Here is a 26261-nt window from a genome sequence, read left to right on the forward strand (position 1 = left end):
CCCTCTTGTAATAATAACCTTTTGATTCATGCTCCTTCTCGCTGTCTGTAACAGTCCTGTAATGTGACTTATAACCAAAAAGTCCTGCACAACTAATGTCTTTCCAGCCTCATATGTATTTTGTGTTCAGTGGTAATTAGTGAATGTTAGTATGTTAAACTAAGATAGTGAAGATGATAAACATCATTAGTATATTAGCATTGTCACTGTGAGCATTTTACCATGAAGATGTTAGCATATGCTAAAAGCATGGCTTTAGACTTTGATCTGGATAATGAACAGTTTCACTGGATTTCACAGTAATCTGATCTGTGTTTTACAGGACGTCTTCCTCTGAAACACATAAGAAATGAAACGACTAGTTCACTGATTTTCTTTATTCTTTTTTAGATTTATGAAAATGATGATGTTGTAGTGTACTCAAAGAAAAGGACGTCCAACCAGCAGAGCACTTGCAACCAGTACGACGAAACAGGTGGAGCACAGCAGGACGAGATTTATGAAAACTTCAATACAACAGAAGATATTTACTGTAATGAAGTTTAGAGTTAACAATGATGAGATGAACAACGTCCACACAGATGATCAAAACTTGTATGATTGTTATTGTTAATAACATTTAATAATAATGTATTTAATAAATGTTAAACTGTTCAGCCAAATATCCAAAATGTAAATGGTCTATTTACTCTTTATCTATTGAGATTAATGTGATTAAAAACATATTTAATTACTTACATACTATGTCAGTTATTCCAAATGGATCACATAGTTAAATTTTATCTTTGAAAGTATTTAACTATATTTCTGTCCAAATTCATTTTGAATACTTACATTATAACAATAAAAAAACAATGTCACTGTCTGTAATAATGTAAATTTCATTAAAAAATAATGAAAAAAATAAAATGATTAAAAATAAAATAAAGTAATACTGTATGGCGTTCTCCGAGAGGACGATGCATTTCCCACCTGCGGCCCCTCACCCAGAACACCTCGCCGCCGGCCTCTTTTTCTCTTGCCCTGTGGAACTGTCAGTCGGCGGTGAACAAGGCGGACTTCATTCCAGCTTTTGCTTCAACCTCAGCTGTTCAGCTGCTTGCACTTACGGAGACCTGGATTACTCCGCAAAACACGGCCACCCCAGCCGCACTCTCCACCGGCTTTGCTTTTTCTCACACTCCTCGCCCATCACGCCGGGGGGGCGGGACTGGTCTCCTAGTAGCCAATACCTGGAAGTTCTTCACCATGGCACCCTTTAGTAATCTGTCTTCTTTAGAATATCATGCCGTTAGAATTACAGCACCAATCACAGCCCACATCATTGTGATCTACCGACCGCCGGGCCAGCTGGGGGACTTTTGTGACGAGCTGGACATGCTATTGTCTCAATTCCCTGAAGATGGCACTCCTCTCATCGTCTTAGGTGATCTCAACATCCACCTGGACAAACCACAGGTAGCCTATCTGACGTGCTCGCTCTTCTGAACACGTTTGACCTTAGACTAGTCTTCACTCCTCCAACTCACAAAGCTGGCAACAACTTGGACCTTGTTCTGATCCGAAATTGCACTGTAGATGACATTTCTGTCACTCCTCTGCATTTGTCGGATCACTTCTTCATTCAGCTCACAGTCTTCTTCTCTAGACCATCTCATTCTTACACTGCATTGGAAACATTCCGCCGCAACCTCAGATCTCTCAACCCGGAGCAGCTTTCTTCCCTGGTTTCTGCAGCGCTGCCCTCATCGCAGGTTTTATCCACCTACGACACCGACGCAGCCACAGACAGGCTCTGTGATACTCTTTCGTTCTGCCTGGATAGTCTCTGCCCGACATCTACTAGACCTGCTCGTCCTTCAGCTTCCAACTCGTGGCTCACTGACCAGATCCGTGAACAACGCACGGTGCTCAGGGGTGCTGAGAGGAAGTGCCGCAAATCCAAGTCTCAACCTGCTCTAACTGAGTATCAGGATTTGCTTCAATCTTTCTCTTACAGTGTCACCAGGGCGAAGACTGAATATTACCAGGACAAGCTCAGCAACACCACAGACACTAGAAAGCTGTTCTCAACTTTCAAATCTCTACTCTATCCACCCCCACCTCCACCACCCACCTGTCTCACAGCTGACGACTTTGCCTCCTTTTTTACCAACAAGGTGGCAGCCATCAGCTCCCAGTTCACTCCTCCTGACAATGACATTCTGCTTACTAAACCTGACGATGCATCTCACTTCACTTTTTCAACACTGTCAGAGGACGATGTATCCACTCTCCTCCTCTCCAATCGCCCGACCACCTGCTCTCTGGATCCGATCCCCTCTTCTCTTCTTCAAGCTATCGCACCAACACTAATACCAGCCATTACACAGGTCATCAACACCTCTCTCACAACAGGCACCTTTCCCACCTCGTTCAAGCAAGCCCAGATTACTCCACTGTTGAAGAAGCCTTCTCTGGATCCCTCCCTTGTGGAGAACTACAGACCGGTCTCTCTTCTTTCATTCCTGGCCAAGACTCTGGAACGTGCAGCCTTCAATCAACTCTCTGACTTTCTTTCCCAGAATAACCTCCTTGATGTCAATCAGTCTGGCTTCAAGAGTGGTCACTCCACAGAGACGGCACTTCTGACTGTTGTGGATTCCCTACGGGTGGCAAAAGCTGCAGGTAAATCTTCTGTCCTTATTCTATTAGATCTATCTGCAGCCTTTGACACTGTGAACCATCAGATTCTCATGACTGCACTCTCAGACCTGGGCATCTCTGGATCAGCTCTAGCCTGGCTTCGGTCATACTTGTCCGAACGAACCTTTAAGGTATCCTGGCAGGGGCGTGTCTCTGACTCTCATAACCTCTCCACCGGTGTACCGCAGGGTTCAGTCCTTGGTCCTCTTCTTTTTTCAATCTATACTTCTTCTCTAGGCTCTATCATCCATTCTCATGGCTTTTCTTATCACTGCTATGCAGATGACACACAGCTCTTCCTGTCTTTTCCGCCGGATGACTCAACTGTCTCATCTCGCATCTCTGCCTGTCTCTCTGACATCTCTGCCTGGATGAGAAAAAGACACCTTCAACTCAACATACCCAAAACTGAACTTCTAGTCTTCCCTGCCAGACCTTCAACTCAACACAACATCAGCATTAACATTGGATCTGCGGTGATTGCCCCTACTAAGTCAGCCAGAAACCTGGGGGTCATCATTGACGACCAGCTGACCTTCACAGATCACATCGCCACAGTCGCTAGGTCGTGTAGATATGCCCTCCACAATATCAGAAAGATCAGACCCTATCTGACGGAATACACAACCCAACTCATTGTACAGGCGTTGATCTTATCTCGCCTGATTACTGCAATGCACTACTGATGGGTTTACCGGCATCCACGACCAAACCCCTCCAGATGATCCAAAATGCGGCAGCACGCCTCATTTTCAATCAACCTAAAAGGTCTCATGTCACACCGCTCTTCAGATCTTTGCACTGGCTTCCTGTGGCTGCAAGGATCAGGTTCAAAGCTCTGTCTCTTGCCTACAGAGTGGTTAACTCCACAGCTCCATCTTAGCTCAATTCAATCGTTCAGGTCTACATCCCCTCCCGTCCACTGCGCTCAACCAGGGAACGTCGTCTGGTGGTACCAGCACCACACAGTCGACACCAAGGAAAACTGTTCAGCTCAGTGATCCCACGATGGTGGAATGAGCTGCCTATCTCTGCACGCTCAGCCACCTCACTTGCAATCTTTAAAAAACTGCTGAAAACAGAACTCTTCCGCATCTTCCGTTACACTTAAAAAAAAAAAAAAAAAAAAAATTCTACCCTTTCTTTCTAACATCTCTTGAAACAGAAACACTTTTTTGATAGCACTCTGCTTTGATGTTGGTTCTCCTTGACTTAGATTTTGTTTGCTTGCCTTGTTCCTCACTTGTAAGTCGCTTTGGATAAAAGCGTCTGCTAAATGACTAAATGTAAATGTAAATGTAAATGTAAATGTAAATGTATATATGTAAATGTATGTTCAGACATATCTTGTTGCACAGTCAGTGGACTCATCCTGTCATACTTCATTTTAGAGAGAGTGAGACACATTTCTCTAATTCACAGACTTTAAACGTTTCTTTTAGCTTTTAGCTCAGACGTCTGCTGTTAAACAGGTTTTGCTGTTAATAATCTTGTTGAGGTGATAGACCAGAGACCATCAAGTGTCGGTCCGAGGAGCATAGACCCTCTCCTCCCAGTTCCTCCAGTTGACTACTGTATGGTGGGAGGTACAGACAGCTCTCTACAATAGTGACAGAATAAGACCTTGGTGAAATTATTAATGCAGTAATATAGTAATTCATTTCCAACACAGTGTTAACACACAAACTAGCTAAATAAACTTTCAGCCCACATGGTAGAGGAGCTGGATGAATTTAATGGAAATATGTAACTATCACAAAGCAGGAGGTAACCTGAGTCATAACCTGAGAAAATATTTTTCACTAATCTGTAAATAAAATCTACAAATTCAAAGTCAAGTGAAAACTGTGTCAAAAATTGTCAGTATTGAAGCATTCTTAAAAAGAAATGTCCTCCTAAAGCCCACTTTCACAGTTTTTGACATTCTGATGACAAACTTTTTTATTCTTGGGTAAGAACAAAATCTATACAAACTCAAGACCACTATTTTTTTGCCAACATAATTTTGCAAAATAATTGGTTATTTTATTTTCATTGCTTGTGAAGCAGAATTCACCAAGCTAACCCTAACCCTCATACGATATTGTCATTAAGTATAAGAAGAGAGGTACGAGGAAAATAAATCAGCGGTTTAAGTACACGTCATAAATCAGAAATATATTTACAAATTTAAGGAAAAACCTTAAAATGTAGGAAGATATTGGTGAATGAGGTCCACTGTTCTGGATGTTTCTCAATTTGTTACAGTTTCGGCCTGGCACCCAGCCAGCTTTGGATTTCCCCCAGTTCTCCCTCTCCCTCGGGTCTCCACCCACCAGCCATTTCTCTCCCTCTGCTCCCAGTCACTGATTGCACATTGGTTTCTTGTTTTGTTACTTCCCGCCATATTGGTAGTTTTATGTTGTTACTTTGTCCTCGTGTTTTTCCCTGTTTTTGCAGTGACGGTTGACACCCCCCTTAGTTCCCTGTTTTGTGTGGTTTTCCCCTAAATAAATCTAGTTTTTCATTCATGCCTGCCTGAAGTGAAGTGTTAAAATCTTGCACAATATCAAGACTTTAATTATTCATCTGCTTTAATTAAATTATATAACAGATATAAAACAATTCAACTTTCCAAGTGACAGTAATTTTTTCTCTGGATCAAGTGTCTCATACTAAGTTCAGTGTAACAGTAAAGCAGCTCCAGCAGAGGGCTCAGTGGGACTGTGTTTACAGGAAGTGGACCTGATCAGGAGCGTCCAGGACCTTCTGAAGAGAACTACAGCTCAGGTTGTCACTCAGATCAAGTGAGTGTCTCTTTACAGAAACGTACATTTCCTGACATGTACGTCATTCATAAAATGTCCTTTAGACGTCTGAATTGACCAGGCGGTAATAAAGTATCTATCTATCTTTGATGTGTGTGTCAGGTTGAACAGAGAGGCCAAGCACATGTTAGAGTTGGACTGGTCTGATAAGTACCAGGCCTACAGCTTTGATGACCACTGTGGGAGACACAGTAACAGGAGTCCAGACACAAAGCACCACCCAGGCTCAGCTGCCATGCAGGACCAGTGAGTGTGAGCTATGAGTCTGTGAATCTGCAATTACACAATGATACAGTTACACTCTGTGTCTTCTGGTTTGATGCAGAGTGTGTAACCGCTCGTCGTGGATGAAGTTCAGCCAGGACAACCTGAACAAGGCCCTGCAGGAGGAACAGGCCACCAACAGTCTCAGGTCAGAGTGCTGCAGAGTAATGATGATGAAGATCAGTGTGATGGGAGCTCAAAGCTTCACTGTGGTAAATGATTTCAAGTTTTCACTGAACTTAATTAAGCTGTTTGTGTGTCAGACTGCTGGTGGAGCAGGTGCTGCAGGACACCACTGAGGATCTGAGAGTCCAGTGCTCCAAGGTGGACCAAGCCTTCAGCCAGCGCTGTGTGGAGCTGGTACAGGCCAAGACTCAGCTGGAGATGAAGCTTACAGAGGTGCACAGAGAGACAGACAGTCAGACAGACAGTCAGACAGGGTGATCTATTGATTGGTTAGTAATTGTGTGACCATGTGTGTACAGATCTTGGAGCAGATCGGGGTCCAGGAGAGGAATATTCTGGTTCTACAGAAGGCCATCAACAACAAAGAGGCTCCACTGAGAGTAGCTCAGTCCAGACTTCACCTTCGCTCTCTCAGACCCAACATGGAGCTCTGCAGGGATGAATCCCTGCTCAGGTACACACACATACACACACACACACACACAGATCTGAAATCATGTGCTGTCTCATCTTTCTGTTTATCTCCTGTCTTGCTGCTTCTGTGTCTAGTTTGGAGGGGGAGGTGAGACAAATTGATGCCACTCTGACGTCTCTGAACCAGCAGCTGAGCAAACCCAGAAGCTCCCTGTCCCACCTGGAGGAGTCACGCATGGCTCTAGAGAAAGACATTAACTGTAAAACTCACTCACTGTTCATTGATAGAGACAAGTGCATGACTCACCGTAAACGATACCCAACAGTCTCCACACTGTCAGGATACTAAAGGTAAATGAAGCAAGATGATGAGTTTTAATGAAGTTATGTTCTCTGTACGTCATCATTTATGTACACTGAGCACATATTTTATGATTATCTATAGTGTCTGTAGTAAATCTACCTGCTGCAGACATGTGGACAGCTGGTGTCTTTTAAATATATTCTTCATGTTGTTCTGGTCCTGAGACTCATACGAACAACTGATGGACACTGAACCTCCCTCATAACTTTGGACTAGCAGTTGTCTGTCTGACATAGCAGTTGTCTGTCAGAGAGTGTTACAAAGACAAAACATGTTATACTTCAGTAAAATGATCAATATTAAAATCTGCAATACAAAATAAAAATAAATGTTATTGGCTAAATGTGGTGAAAAAGTGAAAGTGCTCAGTGTTTGCAGCATTATCAATGTTGTAGTACTGTATTGTTGGTAATAGAGCATATTAGCCACATTAAACAACTTTAAATACTTTTCTGCATTTACATTAGTCATGCAACATGTAAAAAGTAAAACACAGATTAAAATCAGGAAAGATGAAGGTTATTTCAAGCTGCTGAATTGATGTTTGACATTTAGTGTTCACCTGTCGTAATGCTTTAATCCACTAGAGCGAGCTATTGAGTCTCACTAGCTCATCTCCTGTCACATATCATTACAGTGAACGTCTTCCACCTCAAAAGCAGCAGAAACATCCAGTGTAGGATTATTTTTCAGTTTGTAAACATTACAATTAGTTATATATTAGTTAATATTAGTTATATATTAACATAACTTTGTATGCTTAAAAGGTTAGTCCATATTTGAAGGTAATAATAAGGAGAAATAAAGACATATTCTCAAATAAAACTAATCATCGATTTACTACACAGTAATTAACTATACAATAATTTACTATACAGTAATCTGTGATTGTAAATTCACATGGAAATATCTGGTCTGTTTTAAATGTGGAGCTGCCCTCAGTCTGTGTTCTTAGAGAGAGTGTGAGGAGGTGCCACGACTGAGGATCTTATGAAACTAAACTTCATGCAAAGAGACAGAGTTCAGACAGGCAGCTCCATTCTTACTGCAGAACACCTAGTATTTATTTGATGTCATGACACTACTCACCGTGTGTGTGTGTGTGTGTGTGTGTGTGTGTGTGTGTGTGTGTGTGTGTGCATGAGGTTTAAACATATTTTCCTGTTCTAACACATTGGGGGGTTAAAGACTACAATGAGGTTAAACATTGGTCAACTTGCAAGAAAAATGCTGGTTTGATGTGAACAAGCTGCTGCAGTGGGACAACGTATTGTATGTAGATTGAACCTGTGTTAACAGGTTTATGTTGGGGTACACTGCTTTCTGTGGTCAGTTTCCCTTTTGCAGACTTTCTCTGATGGGCCCAAAATGATGGAAAGGACAAATGTGACCAAATAAAAAGGAGAAAAAGAAATCTGCTTAAATCAAAAATGGGAGGGATGGATGAAGTAGCAGATCTGTGGGAGTGACAGACAAAGAAAGAGGGAGGGAAAAGAGGAGAATAGGGAGACAGACAGGAGGACCGGACTCACTGCCTTCTTTTCCTTCAGTGCTCTCTCCCTTCTCTCTCCCAGTGAGTCCAGGCTGAGCTCAACAGACAGGTGAGTAGAACTTCAACACTTCTCCTCTTGTTTCTCCTTTCTTGACTCTTTGTCCGACTATTTAAACTTGTTTTTTCTCCTATTCTTGATTTCTACTGTTCAATTGAAGATTCACTCCCTGCAGCTGCCTGACCTCAGCCACACTCATCTCTCCTCTAACCACTTTGAATTCTGCCCTGGTTAATGTGAGATAAAACATGGCTAATGGTTTTCTTGCATATTTGTATGTTATACCTATACAGAATAGTTTTACTGACCAGATGAATGAACTTGCTGTAAGATCTAAATCTCCTCTTCCTTTGACTGCTCCTCATCTCCAGTTTCTCCCTCTCTGGTGGAAGATAAAGGTTTTACAAGGTGGACCAAGGATGAATTACTTAATGCTTTTTAACCAAAATGCCTCTTACAGAGACAGACCTGTTGCTTTATTTATGTGTGAGAACATTTTTATGATGGTGTTTATTTGCTTTTGTGTCTGTTGGCTAAATACGTGCAGCTAAGCTTGAGGGTTTGTGGGAAGCCAAAGTTTCCGTTGGCTGGATGGAGAGGCTACTTTTAGCTTTAGTTATACTCCCTTCGCCCTGGCTTCTCCACTCTGAGCGCTATGTGTTCACAGTGTTTCTCAGGCATCTGACTGTCCTTTCGATGACTGATTGTCTTAGGGGATTCAAACATCTATCAGTCTTTCATCTTACTGTGGAATGTCCCATTAGGGTTTGAAAAAAAAATCTAATTATATGTTTTATCCAAGTGAAGAATGTGAGTTTATGATTTTTGGGATTTTTGTGGCAACATGTGCACATTTATTTATGAACTTCTGCTTTACATGCATCTTCCCTGTTTACTGTACTGCATTACTTCTCTTTACCTGAAGTCACATTGTTTCCTTCAGCATTCTTTACTATACATTTGTTTTTTCTTGGGGGGTTTTCTCCAGGATGCTGTGCCTCAGCTACCTGTCCACACTCCTCCTGCTGCTTTGCCTCTCTCCCCCTCCACTGGCAGCCCAGGAGATGTTAGTACGTCTCGCAGGCGTTGGCCGGCGCGGTGCAAATGAGGGACGTGTGGAGGTGTTTCACGACGGAGCATGGGGCACCGTGTGTGACGACAACGTGGATATTCATCTGGCTAACGTGGTGTGCAGAGAGCTCGGCTTTAAACGCAGCTTTACGTGGGCACACAGTGCAAAGTTTGGCCAGGGACAAGGTTTGTCAGTGAGGCTATGTATGACACCTTTTTTGTCTATCAATTCAATAGTCTAACTCCTTTTTTTTTTGCTGTTAGGTCCAGTTTGGTTGGACAATGTGCGCTGCAAGGGCACAGAACTCTCCATTTCCCAGTGTCACTCAAATGGTTGGGGAATCAATGATTGCACCCACGCTGAGGATCTGGGAGTCATTTGCAGCCCAGAAAGAAGAAATGGCTTCCCCCCTGCCGCTATGGAGGATGTTCCTCCATCTTCCAGGCGGCAACCAAGCCAACCAAGACAGAGAAACCCACCACCACAGCCACAATCGGTGTCCCCACCGGCTCCACCTGAAGCTCCAGGCCCAGTCAGAGGCCATGAGATCGCCCTCCATCGCAACCCAACTACTTCCCGACGCAACATTTCACCACAGGAAAATGGCCACGAGATCCAGCTCTTGCAAAGGAGTCGAGGCAGTTCCAGGGCAAGGCAGCAAGTGAACCCAGCTATGCCACAGGGGCACGAGCTACCTTCACGTCTGGCGAATGGTGCAGCGTACAGGCCAAGACAGGAGCCCAGTCCACAGGCAGTGAGACAGGAGGCCGAAGGACAGGTGTACAGACAGCCTCATTCTGAACTCCAGTCTGAGCGGAGGAGCGACAGGTATCACCAGATTAGTGGGAACCATGTCGAACCAGAGCCAGTTTATCCAGACATGGGAGTGGAGACTGATGTAGTGTACACACAGGTAAACACAAACACATGTAGATATGCATAACTTCCAGTACACAGCAAAGAAGCAGCCCAGTCTTTATCCAGACTCCCGTACAGAGCCACAGGCCAGTGGGCATGTATAATTAGAGACAAACTAAAAACCAGACTATCTCCAGATCCAGTTCATATGCACCAGCAGGGCCTGAAGTTCAGTTTAACCACCAAGCCCAACTCTTCAAACGTGCAAGAACTCCATACCAGAGGAAATTGCAAGACAGTAATCACTTGTGTTTGGCTTTTTCTTCTTTTCAATTTGCAGAGTTTACACTTTCTTTACCCTTTTGTTATCTTCATAACATATAATGCCGACACATTAAACAAACTCTCTGTGCTCTGTTAGTTTCCTTCCTGCTGCCTACAGTATACAATGTGGATGATTAGACAATATGATGATTAGAGACATAGCATATGATCGTATGTTATCACTCTCTCAGTTGTGTGCAGTCTGCTGTGTTAAGTTAAACAACGGTGGTTTGAGTAAAAATTAAGTAATGTTTTCCTTAACACAAATCCTGTTTTAATTCAATTACACACTCTTCGTTGATGTGATTTGAGAATGTGACAAAGACTCATTTTGATCCTGTGTCAGTAGAAAAGTTTGCTAACAAGCATCGGTCAAAACTGAAGTCACATTGTCAAAACTATTCAGACAGTCAGCAAAACAGAAGTCTCTGTGGAGCAAACTGTGAATCATGTTTCATTGTGACCACAGTTACCAAAATTCATGACCTCCTTTCTCAGTCAGAGACCATCTTCAAAACAGAATTAAATTCAATTGAGTTTATTTATATAGTGCCAAAATAACAACAAAGCAGCTCACAGTGTACGCTTTTAGTGCCTTAAATCCCTCTTTCTTGTGATCAGGGATCTGAGAGGGTTCACTTGGAGGAAGCTCGTCTGCGACCTGTGCTGTCCGGCAACCATGGGGGTCTGGTGACAGAGGGAGTTCTGGAAGTGAAGCATGCTGGGAAGTGGCGTCATGTGTGTAACCAGGGGTGGGACCTTAGCAACAGCCGTGTTGTCTGTGGCATGTTAGGATTCCCTGCCGCTGAAGCGTTTGACCAAAACGCCTACAGGTGAGTATGTGAGAATGGACATGACAGAAAAAGAGTGTGTGTGTGTGTGTGTGTGTGTGTGTGTGTGTGTGTGTGTGTGTGTGTGTGTGTGTGTGTGGTTATGGAAGCGATGGAAAAGTGTGGTGGTCTACAAATCCCTTCAGGGATTAGCCAGCCCCATGCCTGCCTTGCTGTTCCTTCCCCCCTGTAGTAGAGGTTAACCACGACTGCTGCACGACATGTCCACTGTGGCGTTAGCCAAGCCCGGCGGACTGCCAGGCCCGTCTGCCCCATTGGCCCTCAGCACAAACCTTTAAAAAGTATATTATTAATGTCGGATCCAGACTACAAGATTATCTTCATCATTATCATCTGAGTGTGTATCTTTACATGAAACCTCCATTACATGGTTTCTAATGTCATATAATTAAGAAACTCCCAGTGAAAACTGTGTGCTGCAGCACTTTTTAAAGCAGTCCGAGGATTCACTTCATCTTTTACTGTACTGTTGACATTTCTCTGTATGTCTCTGTCTTAATCAGTAGTCAACAGAACAAGAAGGAGTCAAATTAAATCTCAAATTGCATCCATAGTAGAGTTTAGATAATCTCAGCTATTAAATTGTATTCTTTCAAAATAGAGCCAGGTCCTGGCCCTTTTCTAATTATCCTCCGCTCCAGATTCCTGCTCAGGTTTCTTAAAATCCACTCAGGTAATTTTGTATCCACACTGTTTTAAAAGCTCCTATAATCCACTATGTTGGGCAACATACTTGAAAACGGTCATTAATTACACAGTACACACTGAAAAATCATGTACATCACTTTAGTAATTACCCAGTAGCAAAAATAATGCATTACATTGCTCATGATTGTAATGACAATAAACAACTCCAAATCCCCCACAGCCACACATACACAGTCTGCTGCTTGCATATTTTGGATTTCACCACATTCAGAGTCATTTTCAACACAGCTGGCTGCTGTTTTCTGAACAACTGGACTATAGTCATTAACCTGTGTTATGGACATATTCCACACAGACAACCAATAGGGTTCAGAGAGAAAACCCCAAAACATGTTTCAGCTTTTCAGGGAGATAAAATAAAGCCACTTAATGTGAGAAAGTTGAAACAGCTACAGTAGAGCACAGACTCTCAAGAGAAGGAAAGAACCTCGACTCCATTTGCTGCTTGTTTCCATAATTCTAACTCTAATTGTTCCTCAAACACAAATTATTCATTATATTAATAATACCAGACTGTTGTGTTGATTTTATCCCTACTCATCGGTCTAACTTTAGCCATAAATACCCACCGAAGCACCTACACAAACCTTAACACATTCCATAAAAACCTGAATACCTCTGCAGCCTCACACACACGCTGATACATTCATCCCTCCACCCCCAGCGCGCAGCAGCTCATGAGCCCTCACATAAAAGTGCGTCCAGGATCCACATGCACACCGAAATAAACATGCACACACTCTTGTTCACACGCAAATACAACCCTCTGTGAGTCTGTGTGTCCGTCTGCCTGCCCACAGAGGTCTTTTTATGGCTTGGCCAACAGGGCGACTGTATTCGCTGCTGCCTGCCCTGCACCATCTGTCTCTCTATGTCGCCAGTAATTACCCCCTGTGTCCTAGCTCTGCTCCACAGTAGGACACAGCTGCTTCTCGCCAGCTGCACTGTTCCCCGCCACCACGGCCATCGCCTCACAATGAAAAACTCTCTCTTTCACAGTCTCTTATCTCCTAAGGCTTCTTCCAAACTGTGAGGATCCGATGTAACGACAAAAACCTCACTGTTACCCACTTTGTCCTCAGACTCTTTCAAGTCAAAGATGGAGCAAAGAAATCATTCCAGTTCATTTATTTTCTAAATTTAATCTTAATGTAGAAAACAAAACTGAAAAACACCTCAGAGTTTTCTGGAGAAACACAACGTTTCTGTGCCAAAACAACCCAACCACCAGTTTGTGTAAGACCTGGACCTGGCCAGAGAATGTTGTTTGTTTTTTGTCACCCTCTGCACAGCTACGTGGGAGATGAATGGAGCATCCATTTCTGTCCCACAGTAAACAGCTGAGGGGGGTAGGTAAGGGTTTTTTTGTTTTTTAGTATAGAGGTATCCGCGTGAGGTGGATCTTTGCCTTTTTTGCCTTCCTTACCGTCAGCATGCTGATGTGAGCCACAGCGTCCGTGCACCTGACTGAATACAGATGGACAAAGATCATTTACCTGTAGGGCCGACCGTCTCTGTGAAAATGTCCTTTTCTTATACACTACAAGAAAAGAGAAGTGACTGTAACCCTTTTGATCGTGTCACGTGCTACCTACTGTGCTGGCAGTGGTCCATGCCTGCTCTTCTTTGGGGTTTTGTCCACTTTAACAGCTGCAATTATGGTCTTGAGAGATCTTCTAATCTTAAATACGCTCTCAAACCTGCTGCAAACTTTCTGCTGCGTCAGCACTCCCCTACTCCCCTCTCTGGCCATGTGGTTGTTGTGTTTTTTTTCGCCTTTGTTTCTGCCTGTTAAGTTGCTCAGTGCGTTTTTACAGATGTTTAACTACTCCCCCACTTTGCTGCGCTTACAAAAAGCGAGTGCTAAAGCCGTTTACCAGCTCCCTCGCTTCATCACATCCACACTCTCTTTGAGGTTTGAGTAACTTCTTCAGCTCGTCTAATTTACTTTCACCCCCTGCTCTATGTTCCTCCCCGATTCATTTACAACTTTTTTTTAATACCTCTTGTGGCAATTATTCTAAAACCCACATTTCATGGAAAGTATGTCATTACGGCCCCTTTGGGCTTTCGTTCCATGGAGGTTGATGGGTCTGTCTAGAGGCTGTTGTGGAGTCAGTGTGGCAACCTGCTGTCTCTTCAGTGAGTCGATTGTTCCAGTCAGGCAGCTTCGCATTCATGCAGTATAATGACAGGTTATCTCTACTTTCCTGACAGTCAGCTCCTCTCTTCAGCGTGCCTTACGGTATTGTGTGTGGTCAGAGCTGAGTAAAAAACCTGGCACAGAGCTGGAGATCCTGAGAAGTGAGGAGGTTCCCTCCAGGTTGCGCTGCGGTCACAACCTGTTGTGTTGAGGCCTGATGCTGTGGTCAGCCTCTCTTCATTCAAATCTTCTTATGAAACTTATGAGAGTGTCGCTCAGTTCCAGTGTGATCTGATTCACACCATCACATTGCTTTCAACTTACTGCAGGACAACTGAAATATGTCTGAAAACCGAAAGAACATGATGTTTCTGTTGCTGTGAATTTAAGCGATGCTTGTAAAAGTTGCCCATTTCACAGACATTTGAGACTTACATCACTTGCTGTGTTTCTCAGCAGGCAGTTATAGCGTTGGGTAACAACACTGAGGTTTTAAGGAGCTCTGTTTTTACACAGACAAGGCGGAGAAAAGTTGATATGTACGTGCATATTTCCATGTCTGCTGTGTGTGAACCAACATGCTACTGCTCGACTGCACAGCAGACACTGCCAAACAGAGCAGGCAATTATGGGTTGCACCGCCAACCCCCTCCTACACACCATGAACTAACACTTGCTCCCAGTCTATCTCTCTCATTTCGATTTTTTTTTATGATTTATCACGCAGTTATGAAACATATTCAGCTGTGTAAGCACACGCACAAAGGCTCACATGAACATTTGTCTTTCTGGAACTGTGAGGACACTCAATGATGTAAAGTATTACTTAGCCTCTTAAACTAATCCCTTCTACTTCTATCCTTACCCTAACATTAGTCTAGTCTACACCAGCTCTTGCCTTAACCCAAGATCCAAGTCTTATAGCTCTCATACATGCAATTTACCCATTTCATCTCATAAAAAAGTCATAGGATCTGTCACCCTTCACTAACTTATGTGAAAAAACTATCCGTCTCACTAAATATATTATATTTCCATGCAGTTAGTGCTGCTAATGAGTTTGTCATATCAATTTAAAAGTGCCAGTAGAAAAAAAAGTTTAAGCGTGTTCAACGTTGAAGCAGATTTCTCTGCAGATTTGACCAGTTGGAGTGAGTTCATTGCAGAAGACAACATTCAACTAATGTAGACACCAGTGGAAACCAGACAGACAGACTGATTGCTGGACAGCAGCATAAGTGAGAAAATAACAATGTCATATGAGAACGGAAAGTGAATTTTACAGTTAAATAAACTGTATATATACAGTTTGCCCTTCTCTGGCCTGTTGTTAGATTGTAAATGATTTATGAGGAACATGTTCCATACAGTAGTTTCTCTGCCTCATGGTTCCAGTTGTGGGTTTCCTTGTTTCCTTCCACCCTCAAAAACACATTTTTCCTTATGTTGTGGATAATAACCCTTGATATCAGGGTTCTCCTGCAAAGGAAACATCTCCCGTTTTAGTTGGCCAAATATTTGATGAATACACTAAACGCTCCTCCTGTCTATTCTTGGTATTGTAACTCATGTAATTCAAGCACATTCATGAAGACCATGAGTCACGGTGCACCTGACTGTGGTCGCACTGGCTGATGGAAGTGGTCAGCTCTAATGTGCGTGCCTGTGTGTGTGTCACAGTAGGACATTTCCCAGTCTCTGCCTGGTTTCTAAATTATTCTCTTTATTAAATCCTCCCTTTCTTTGCTGTTTTAGGTTCTAGCACGGTGTGTGTCTATGTGCCCGAGCTCAGTGGGGCTCATTTTGTGTAAATATAGTTTTCCTCTAGAATTTGACTCTAGTTTAGAGTAATAACCATGAAACTAGACACAGGTTAGAAAGCCCTGTTGAATTTGGCAGGCCTCAAAAGACTCCCCTCAGGGATCAATATATAGTGCCTTATTCATCGTTTTCTTTTTCCACGTGGATGCCCAAAACCAGACATCCACTGTAGACATATAGAAAAACACTGAAACATAAATGGAAGCGCTAAAAAAAAAACTCATAACAAGAAGGTGGCGGTTTCAAAGGGGAAAACTAAAGAAAAAGGTGGTTATGTGATCCGTTATTGTAAATCTCTGTCTTTTTCACATTCTCTGTCTCTTACATGAGGGCTGTGTTTATCCAAAAACACACACGCCCTTTCCAGTATGTTGTGCCTCCTTGCTACTTACAGCTTTCAGTTTGTTTATTCAAGGTTTGATAGACAGAATGGAAGAGTAGGGATGTCAAGGGAGAGAAGAAAGGATGATTGAGGAGGAACTGGGACACTGGGCAGGAGAGAGGTGCACAGAGCCAGACTGTGGGAGTCTATAAGTTGGTTGTTTAGTCTACTGGATGTAAATGTGATGTGATGGTCTCTGTCTTTCAGGAAACTGTGGGACTCCAAGCTGGCTGATCCATCCTCCAGGTACATTTAACATATGCACTTAGAAATACATTCAAATGCGACAGATGATTCTCAGTCCTTTGTCTGATTACTGGTTGTTCCACTTCTTCAATATTCCACCAAGACTGAGGACACAGATCACTAAAAAGGCTTACTGGGTGGAGAAAGTGCAGTGTCAAGGTGTGGAGGTCTCTCTGTCCCAGTGCCAGGCCCAGCTGTTTCTCCCCAGGAGTGATGTACCATGCAGGGGCGGCATGCACGCTGTGGTTCGCTGTGTCCCTGGATCCCAGTTCAAACGCAATGGAAGAGCACCTGCACCACCCGCTGTGCCGGTCAGTTTGAAGGACACTAAATAGAGATGAAATAATGAACGCTATTTGTTTTTTGTGTAAACAGGTAACGAGTAGATGCATTGACTTTCGTTTGTTTGCAAAATGTAAAGCTTCAACCAAGAGACTTAGCATGGAATCGGGGGGAAAAGCCAACATTAGCATGAAGCTCTTCAGAGATAACACGATTCTACAACAAGCATGTCTAAAGATTAATGCTTTTACCTGTTACAGTAGCCTGTTAGTAGTTTTCCATCATGTAAGAGTGGACAAGAAAGGTCCCAGGTAAAATCTTAGGTAGAGCAGGGATAGCTGGAAAACAAGCAGGACCAGGGTTCTTGAGGACGAAGGTAGGTCATCCCCGGGTTAGACCATCTGACAATGCAGCTAGACAGTAAAACCTAGACAAAGTTTCCAGGTGCAAGATTTCACAGGCAGTCCGTAAATGTCCTTTCATCACCTGAACTCTCCATTTTCCTTTCCAGCCTGTCGTCCGTCTCAAGTCAGGACCTCGGCTCGGGGAAGGCCGTGTCGAGGTGCTGAGAGAGGGCAAGTGGGGCACAGTGTGTGACCATTTGTGGGACATCACTGCAGCCAGCGTGGTCTGTAGGGAGCTGGGCTTTGGAACAGCCAAAGAGGCCCTCACCAAGGCTCAACTCGGACAGGGTAGGAAAGGAGACACGAGCCACAACCACACATACACAGTATGAACATGATGTCAGACTGCACTTTCAAGATGTATTTACTTTTACACACCATGATTAGTGAATCACTTGTTAACTAGAGCTCGGCCTTTATTTGTCTTCATTAACTTCATTCAGAAAACAATACGGAGTTTCCTAAAGATCCCTGGATTTTGATCCAATCATCAGTAATGTGCTAAAAGATACAGACTTTGAATCAGTTTAGCACAGTGATACTTTAGACTAAACATTTCTGAGTCTAAATGTCTGCTGGTAAACGCAACACTGTGAGAACTGTGGACCTGAGCAAACAAATAAACCCAGAGAAAATGTTTACAGCCTCATTTACTTCCATCTGATTGTTGAGGAACTCTACCCATGACCAATTATACTGTACAAGTGTAAACTATGCTAGGAGGTTGCAGCAAACAAAACAATGGTATGTGTTGTAGTCAAAAAAACAAAAAGCCCGTTGGATGTGAAGTTGGTTCAGCTGTGAAAACCAGGATGTCGGGCAATCAGCACTGAGCGTGATCAACTGGGGAAGACTGATTGTTTTGGCATTGCCTTTGTGGGTGTGAAAATCGAGCCACTCAACTGTCAAGCAAGAATAGACTGAAACATTGTCCTAGGAAATAGCATAGACCCCATTTTCCAACACTCAGTTATTGTCTTTATTCTCATGCCATACCTCTGCAGTAACTCTGTAATCATGTTCATTTCCTGCCATTATCTTCCTGCCCAAATGAGCACATAGCATGCCCTGTTATGGTAGCTGTATTTCCTTCTCTCTACTTTACTTAATGAAGTAAGCCATGGAAACCATGTGGGTATTACTTTTAGGACTCTATTAAATTGGGTACAATAGAGCTGTCATGTCTGAGCATGGTTTAATGTCAGAATGGAGCATTGTGGCTTTTAATGTGCCAGAGTTGTGTGAACATATAAAAAAACGATGAATCCGTTGCAGCGTTGCAGGAGGGATGTGGAGGCTCATGGGTAGCATGGTCACAGAACTCAGAGCTACACTTGGTGACATCATGACCTATTTTAAGCCAAATTATAGGGCTTAATAGGTCTCTAGCCTGGGCCTCACACACCTACACAAATAGAGATGTGTTCAGAGAGTTTCCTTCATTTTGCCATTGGTATCTATTTTAGTTTATAAAGCACGACCCTGGTGTGCAGCTCAGCATGTACAGTCATTCAGACAGAAAGCTCAATTTCAGAACCACTTCAGAGGTCTTGATCACATCTGGGCTTTTAATCACTCATTCTGGGCATCTGTGGTTGCAGAGCCACCAGGTTTTAGAGACTTTCATGGGATATGTGTCTTTATGCATGTGGCTTCTGCAAATCAGCCAACTGTTTGATTCAATCAACTGTCACTCCACGTCCTCTTTTCTAGGTACTGGTCCCATCCACATGAACAGTGTCCAGTGCACAGGCAGGGAAAGATCCATTACAGACTGCCAGCACAGACCAGTGCCGCTTTACAGCTGCAAACACATCCAGGATGTAGCAGTCCGCTGCAACGTACCCAACACTGGCATGCAGACTACGGTGAGTAACACGCATGAAAACGTGGCTACATATCCACAGACAGGCGTTAAGCAGTCACAAGCAAACAGTTTTCCTTCAATCCACATTCAGGTGCGTCTGGCAGGAGGCAGAGAGCCAGCAGAAGGCCGTGTGGAGGTGCTGATCGAGGTTGGAGGAGCGAAGCGTTGGGGTTCTGTCTGCAGTGAGAACTGGGGCATAAACGAGGCCATGGTGGTCTGTCGACAGCTGGGCTTTGGCTTTGCCGCAAGAGCTCATCAGGTAAGCAACAAAATGCAACATGAGGATGTTGTTTTGCCAGTTTTCCTTTGACAAGTTTTCCTTTCATTCTCTCTTCTTCTGTCTCTGTGCCTCCTTATTTGCTCCTCTCTCTCCCTCCGGCCTACTGTTTGTGTGTCTGTGCTGTGTTATTACTGAGGCCTGAGGAAATTACAGGCTTTTCAAACGTCCACTTCCAGCACACCGAAAATAAAAGAGGGAAAGTGAGGTGAAGAGAGATCGGGAGAAATTCACAGAGCAAACAAACTGAAAATAGAACTGTGCATGGAAAGGGCCGCGTGAGTGAGATTTGAGGGGGGCTGCTGGGAACATTTAACAGGTTTTAAAATGGTGAAAAAGAGTGGAAAATGTGATAATGTGTACTGATAGTTCTTATAAAAACGGGGCTTTGCTGTTTATAGCAGAGACATTTTTTTCAATGTTTTAGAATAAAAGCGTAAGAACAGCAGCACAAAAGCGCTATGACGGGTTTGTTTGTGAATTTGTTCTGTTCTTGTGTCTCTGTGCAGGAGACCTGGTACTGGCCTGGCTCTGCAGATGCTGGAGAGGTGGTGCTGAGTGGAACTCACTGCATCGGCACTGAGATGTCTGTCCAGCAGTGCCGCAGAAACACACATGTCTACTGTCCAAGAGGAGGAGATGGCAGGGCTGCAGGAGTGACTTGTGTAGAGAGTGAGTCCAAAACCTGCAAACTCATCAGTTTGTTTGTATTTGGTGTGAAATGACTGCAAAGTAAATTATGCGTCTTGACCCCTGCAGCTGCCCCCGACCTTGTAGTGGATGCCCAGCTTGTCCAAGAGACAGCCTACCTGGAGGACCGACCTCTCCACCTGCTCACTTGTGCCAACGAGGAGAACTGTTTGTCCTCCTCTGCTGCCAGGATGAACTGGCCCTACGGACACCGCCGCCTGCTGCGCTTCTCCTCCCGCATCATGAACATGGGTCGGGCTGACTTCCGCCCCCGGGCCACCAGAGAAAGCTGGGTTTGGCACCAGTGTCACAGGTAATCCACAACCTGGACCAGAAATGTGAGATAGCGACTTCAAGCTACTGTGCCGTTTAGAAAAACTCACAATTTGAACAAGCAGTTTCTCATTCTACCCCTTCAACCATATATTGAGTAGCTACATGGTGATTTTAGCTGCTGCAGGGTTGGGTTGGAAAAGAAATGCTGCATAGCCCCCACATGGCACACAAATGGGCATCATTATGAGATGGCACAAGAAAAAGAAAGATTTTACAAGAAAACACAGCTGTTAGAAGAGGTCAGAAAATTAAAATCTGAAGCCAAAAGATGAATGGGAATTTAAGATTTGGCAATTGAAACGGGATCACTGAGTGCAGCACAGCGAAGATCGGGGGTTATAAATAACCGCACATGAAAGTCTGTTATTTAACACAATAAACACAATCTTTTATCCTCTAAAATGTAGTTTACGATAAACATCCTCCTCACTGGTCACCCAGTTGTTACAGTCGCAACCATGAATGCACTCAGGGCAGCCTGGTTTCTTGTTTCAGTCGTTGTGGTTCTAAGCACAAAAACAAGAAGCAGAGCTCAGTGTCTTTCTCAGCCACAAGCCAGTCACTACCTATCCAAACAGAAACACATGGTTTGACTTTTAGTTTGGGTAGAGTCTGCTCTGGAAATGGTTCTGTAATGATAGAAAGAGCAACACCAAACTGATGTCTATCTGCCAGCTTCTGTTTGTAGAATTGCTGGAGATGTCTGACGCCTTCGCAACATCACAACAGGATTTATGACCGCTATGAATCAAATTAACATCAGGGTTTGTGTTGCTGGATAATGTTGACATTTGTGAACCAGAAAAACAGCAGAAAAATCAATCAGCGGAGGCCTTTCTTAGTTTGTTTCAGTTACTTTTACTGCAATTATTACTCAGAACAATAATTCAGAACTATTCCTCTTTCTCAGGCACTACCACAGCATTGAGGTGTTCACCCACTATGATCTGCTGACCCTCAATGGGACCAAGGTAGCTGAAGGTCACAAAGCCAGCTTCTGTCTGGAGGACACCTACTGCCCTGATGGTGAGAGCGGTTACAAATTAATGTCTGCTTTTTTGACTGATGTCTGGATATGAGAGGAGTACCGTGACAAACAAGAGAATCAAGAATACATAAAAGTGCAAAGCTGAAATCCCATAATGAGCATTCAAAGTCAGCTGTAAGATCAGAGGCCAAGCCTAAAATGATTTTGGCTTCACAAAGCCCAGACAGCTTTATGCAGCTTACTGTAGATCCTTTCTATTCATTGAAAGTCCCCAAAAAAAGATCTGTTTTTTAAATCATAATTTCAGCCTGTTGGTAGAAATTTAAATCCAGAGCGACTGTCAGCAAAGACAATTTATGGAACATACTGCTTTCTTTCCAACTCTCCTCATATGTTTCCAACTGTTTTGTCCTTGCAGGTATCCATAAGCGGTATGCCTGCTATAACATGGGTGATCAGGGTATCTCAGTTAACTGCTGGGACACCTACCGCCATGACATTGACTGCCAGTGGGTTGACATCACGGACGTACGACCTGGTGAATACATCTTTCAGGTTCGTCTATTATTGCAGAATTTTTTAATGTCACCCATTTGCATTATATAGTGCACTGTAAAACTGTTATACCAATAACAATCCAGACTAAAAAGCAATTCATACCACAGCATTCGTGGTGAAATAACATCAGTGATCTTACAAAAAAATCTTGGCCCATGCAGAGAAGCAGAAGAAAAAACAGCGGGGGTAGCTGTTTCAACATCTAAAAGCACACATAAGATAAAAGCCGTGATAAAAGACTATAATTTGAGCTAAGTGGGTCTTGGCTGTGTTTCCAGCCACTCAGGTATACAGTATGTGTAGTTTTAAGGGTGTGTGCGTATTTAAGGAAAGTGAATGTAGCCTGGATTTATATAGAAAATAGGCCTGCTATTAGTTCACCCATTCAGAAGGTACAGGCTTATTGGCAGTGGAAAGGCCCTGTCAGCACTTTTTTGTTCAGAGCGAGTTTTATGTTTGGAAGCTGAGCTCGTTCACGTCTCGTCTGTTTCTAGACATCCGAGCTGCTGACTCTACCTACTCATCTGTCCTCCTTCTCTGTCATTTGTTCTATTTTTTCCTGACAGCTTAGTGGCAGTAAAATGATGATGTTTACAGTTTCTAATTATTTTCTAAGTGTAATCAAAATGTTTAAGTTTGACTCGCATGCACGCGTGTTTGGACCGTACGTAAGCTATGTGCGGGAGTGGTCCTGCACTTCGCTATACCAGTCTGCGCACATGTGACAAGCCACGTCTAGAGAGATAATACCACATACATGTCATTAAGCAGAGATCCACCGATGTCATGGCGACGTGACCCAGCAGCACTTTGTGGTCGTGACTGTGGTGCAACAGTAGTTGAGCTGCTCATAAATTTGTGTAAGAAGTGAGAGACTGAGGGAGGCAGAGGCCTGCTCGTCTTTCATGCCGCTGGGTGTTTCTTTGAGTTTTTCCCAAGAAACGCAGGGTGGCAGCCATTTTTAGGACCGTACATTTAAACCGATGAGTCACGTCCACCTCAGCCTGATTGCTGAGGTGAATGTGACTCCTGATTGCGCCGTCATTTAAAATCCAGCTCCACAACCTCACAGCAGTCTTTAACATTGCAGTGACAACCTTTCATTGTTCTGTAAAACAGGTTGTGGGCCCTTTGTTTCACATTATTACAAGAGCTTTAAAAAAGGCATCAGCTGCCACCCGCTCAATATGGAGTTTTACACCACATAAACTATTTGCTGAAATCACTGACATCACAATATGCAGTATTTAAAAATATATGAAGTTCTCGACACTAGATTTGGCTTAAAGTGCAATTAAAAGAATTATAATCATGAATATTTTTACGTCTCAAATCGTTCTTTGAGAATATAATTGGAGCCATGAATTTTATACTATTTATACAGTAAAAAATTAAAGTGGGTTGCTTTATTGAATATGTGGTCAGGTTATCTGTTTGATGTGTGCATCAGGAAAATTCATTTGTGTGCTTTTCTTATATATGGCAGTCAGACAGACGGGGTGGAAAACAACAAACCATGACAAGCAACCATGGCTACAGCCTAATGATAGGCTGCAACTTAAATCCCAACCCAAAACTGTCATCTGCATCCCTGGGCCTTTTTTCCGTGTATGGTGATAACAGTGGAAAGTGATGTCATGCCTCACTTAGACCCCCAATTTATACATCATGAGCCATATAGAAAAGGAGAGAACAATAATCCTGTGGCTTCTCAGTCAAACCATGTGGAAAAACAGTTTTTTCCTGACTGTTTGAAAAGAAGTGTTACTTTCTCACTTGTTCCCTTAGTTTTCAAGGTGCTGGAAGAATCTTTAAACTTTTCTTTAACTTTGAACATTTCCAGACTGTCTGTTAAAGTGTCAAAATGTCAAAATTAAATGAATGTCAAATCATTCTTTTACTTAATACACATGGATTTGCAATCGCATAATGCAGATAATGTAATATGTTCAGGACATGTGGGAAAATATTTCATTGCATTTTCAACAGAAAGTGTAGATCTAACTACAGATACATTTCACAATCCAAACTTAATGGATAATAAAACATTTAAAATTGAACCATAGTAAAATATGAATCATTATGACAGATATTTGACTCTACAAAGATCCCCGAGTAACATTTGAAATAACATTTAAATGTGAGTATTGTGGGGTGAATTTTAACTCCTCCATAGGTAAAGAAGTGAACTGTCAATGGATTAATCTTACATCTGCCTTTGACAAATACAACTAAACATTATCTGCATACAGACAAAGAAAATTCTCGGTTCTATTTATTACAGTAGGAAAAATAAGCAGGATGGAAGTGAAAATGCTAAGAAGATACACCATTGTAACTAAGGCAATAAAGACACCAAGTAGTCCTTTAATAAAACCCGTCTGACCAGAAAAGTGCTTCAGTCAAATGTGAGGATTAAGACTTATGTTATAACAGTATCTTATCCCTCGTCTCTCCTCTTTACAGGTAGAAGTCAATCCTTCCTTAGACATGGCTGAGTCTGATTTCCAGAACAACGTGATGCGCTGCCGGTGCAAGTACGATGGAGCGCGGGTTTACATGTTTGGATGCCATGCAGGTAAATTGCCCATAAATCCTCATTGTTGTTTCCTCTTCCTCTGTTTGCTGTTCTGTTTCTCACTTTTGCTCTTTATTCTGTTTTCATCAGGTGATGCTTACAGTGCCGAGGCGGAGGATTTGTTTGACCACCAACGTCAGATCTCCAACAACTTCTTGTGAATTTAGGAACACCCAGATTTAAACACAGAACAACTGTACGTCTCCTCACCATGCCTCAACTTGGCAGTGGGAGAAGGAGCCTAAATGACAATGACATGCCAGTAAAAGGAAAGGTGAGGGCTGAAGAGAGGAGGGTGGGAAACTGAGATGGTTTGGACTTAAAATGACTAATTAGGATTCTGTGACTAATCATCATCAGCAGTGACTGTTCCTGTTAGAAAGTCAAAGAGACAAAGGGAGAAATTAGAAAGACCAAAACGGGCTGTCACCAGCATCATGTCACCAAGATAAACCATAGAACAGTCTCCAGATTTACCATAACCTAGTCTTGAATTTCTAACAGATTTATTTCCCTTGATTAAAACGTAACCACAGTTTTAAAAGTAATGCATTGAGGGCACATGACAACAACGCGGTCTTTACAGTTCGTCGCCAAGCTGTCGATAACATCAACTGTAAACAAAACTATGTACGTGCTTCCTGTGCTTTCACTGTCCACATTACAAAATGTTGTTTTGACTAACTGTGTGGTTCTTGGTTTGGAATGAGACAATGTTTATTTTATGGTGCTATTTTCCTTATTTGAATAAATATTGTAATGTATTGCAAATGTATTGTCATGTACAGTTTTATAATACCTCTCTGGAATAATGTTCTTTAGGAATCTAATTTATGCTGAATTTTAATGTACTTTTGAGTTGAAACGTGTCCCTGTGTGGCTGTGTTTTGTATTGTTATTTTATTATAATGATAAATATTTTCACCTGTTTGTTCTTTACCTGTTTAGCATCGGTAACATCAGATGAGATCTGGTTGTACCACGGTATTGGGCTCTCAACAGTACTTGGTAATGGTAGTGAAAGAATAAAGTGTCAGATTGACAAACTCTATGGTTATTTGAGGCATGGTTATTTAAGTGCAGAGTTTCCTAATGCGGAACAGAAATAACACTTAATGTTACAACTTGCCATGAGAGAATGATTCTCTTTAACTCTTTATACAGTAGCGAACAAAAGTATGTGAATTTCTTGGTTTTCTGCATTAATTTGTCATAAAATGTGATCTGATCTTCTTCTAAGTCAAATATAATGTGCCTGAAATAATAACAAACAAATTCTGATCTTTCATGTCTTTATTGAGAACAACCATAAAACTTTGAATAATGACCACAAAAAGCTAATTGGAGTCAGGTGTTAGCATACATGGAAGAAAATTAGTTTGGAGGTGTGGACTGGAGCTACTTCAACTGACAAAAACCACTCTAACTTTTTGAGTTTGCTCTGCACAAGAAGATTACGCTTATGTGAGCCATGCCTCACCAAAAGCAGCTTTCAGAGGATCTACGACCAAGAATTGTTGATTTACATGAAGCTGGAGAGGGTTATAAAGTGAGTGAGTGATGAGCGGTCAGTCAAAATGACCCCTAGAGCACAACAAACACTCAA

General features: G+C 42.7%; 2 protein-coding genes across 3 annotated transcripts; both read left to right on the plus strand.

The window, feature by feature from the left end:
- Window positions 1-4261: 4261 nt before the first annotated feature.
- On the plus strand, window positions 4262-6875 carry LOC113161874 (tektin-4-like). The gene is made up of 8 exons (XM_033325930.1): window positions 4262-4271; window positions 5345-5471; window positions 5595-5738; window positions 5818-5904; window positions 6020-6155; window positions 6242-6396; window positions 6492-6707; window positions 6802-6875. Exons 1-7 carry the CDS (start codon window positions 4262-4264, stop codon window positions 6703-6705), a joined length of 873 nt encoding a protein of 290 aa, XP_033181821.1. The 3' UTR covers window positions 6706-6707; window positions 6802-6875.
- A 1367-nt stretch (window positions 6876-8242) lies between these two features.
- Window positions 8243-25679, plus strand: LOC113162435 (lysyl oxidase homolog 4-like). 2 transcript variants are annotated; one of them, XM_026360568.1, is made up of 15 exons: window positions 8243-8321; window positions 9259-9527; window positions 9606-10255; window positions 11146-11357; window positions 16637-16675; window positions 16779-16986; window positions 17469-17649; window positions 19075-19229; window positions 19320-19487; window positions 20015-20177; window positions 20265-20508; window positions 21442-21557; window positions 21938-22074; window positions 24544-24655; window positions 24746-25679. In XM_026360568.1, the coding sequence occupies exons 2-15, from the start codon at window positions 9260-9262 to the stop codon at window positions 24814-24816; spliced, it is 2724 nt and encodes a 907-aa protein (XP_026216353.1). In that variant the 5' UTR covers window positions 8243-8321; window position 9259; the 3' UTR covers window positions 24817-25679. The 2 variants fall into 2 exon arrangements, with proteins under 2 accessions (XP_026216353.1, XP_026216352.1); XM_026360567.1 differs by having other exon boundaries at window positions 19075-19487.
- Window positions 25680-26261: the final 582 nt, after the last annotated feature.

This window comes from Anabas testudineus, chromosome 1, assembly GCF_900324465.2.
Source record: "Anabas testudineus chromosome 1, fAnaTes1.2, whole genome shotgun sequence".
In the NCBI taxonomy this organism is placed as follows: Eukaryota; Metazoa; Chordata; class Actinopteri; order Anabantiformes; family Anabantidae; genus Anabas; species Anabas testudineus.

Bases quoted from the DNA above. Each gene is read 5' to 3' on its own strand.
- LOC113161874 (XM_033325930.1), top strand. The intron at 5,472-5,594 runs GTGAGTGTCTCT...TGTGTGTGTCAG, and splicing joins CAGGTTGTCACTCAGATCAA to GTTGAACAGAGAGGCCAAGC. The intron at 5,739-5,817 runs GTGAGTGTGAGC...GGTTTGATGCAG, and splicing joins TCAGCTGCCATGCAGGACCA to AGTGTGTAACCGCTCGTCGT.
- LOC113162435 (XM_026360567.1), top strand. From the start codon at position 9,260: ATGCTGTGCCTCAGCTACCTGTCCACACTCCTCCTGCTGCTTTGCCTC. The intron at 9,528-9,605 runs GTTTGTCAGTGA...TTTTGCTGTTAG, and splicing joins AAAGTTTGGCCAGGGACAAG to GTCCAGTTTGGTTGGACAAT. The intron at 17,650-19,074 runs GTAGGAAAGGAG...CCTCTTTTCTAG, and splicing joins CAAGGCTCAACTCGGACAGG to GTACTGGTCCCATCCACATG.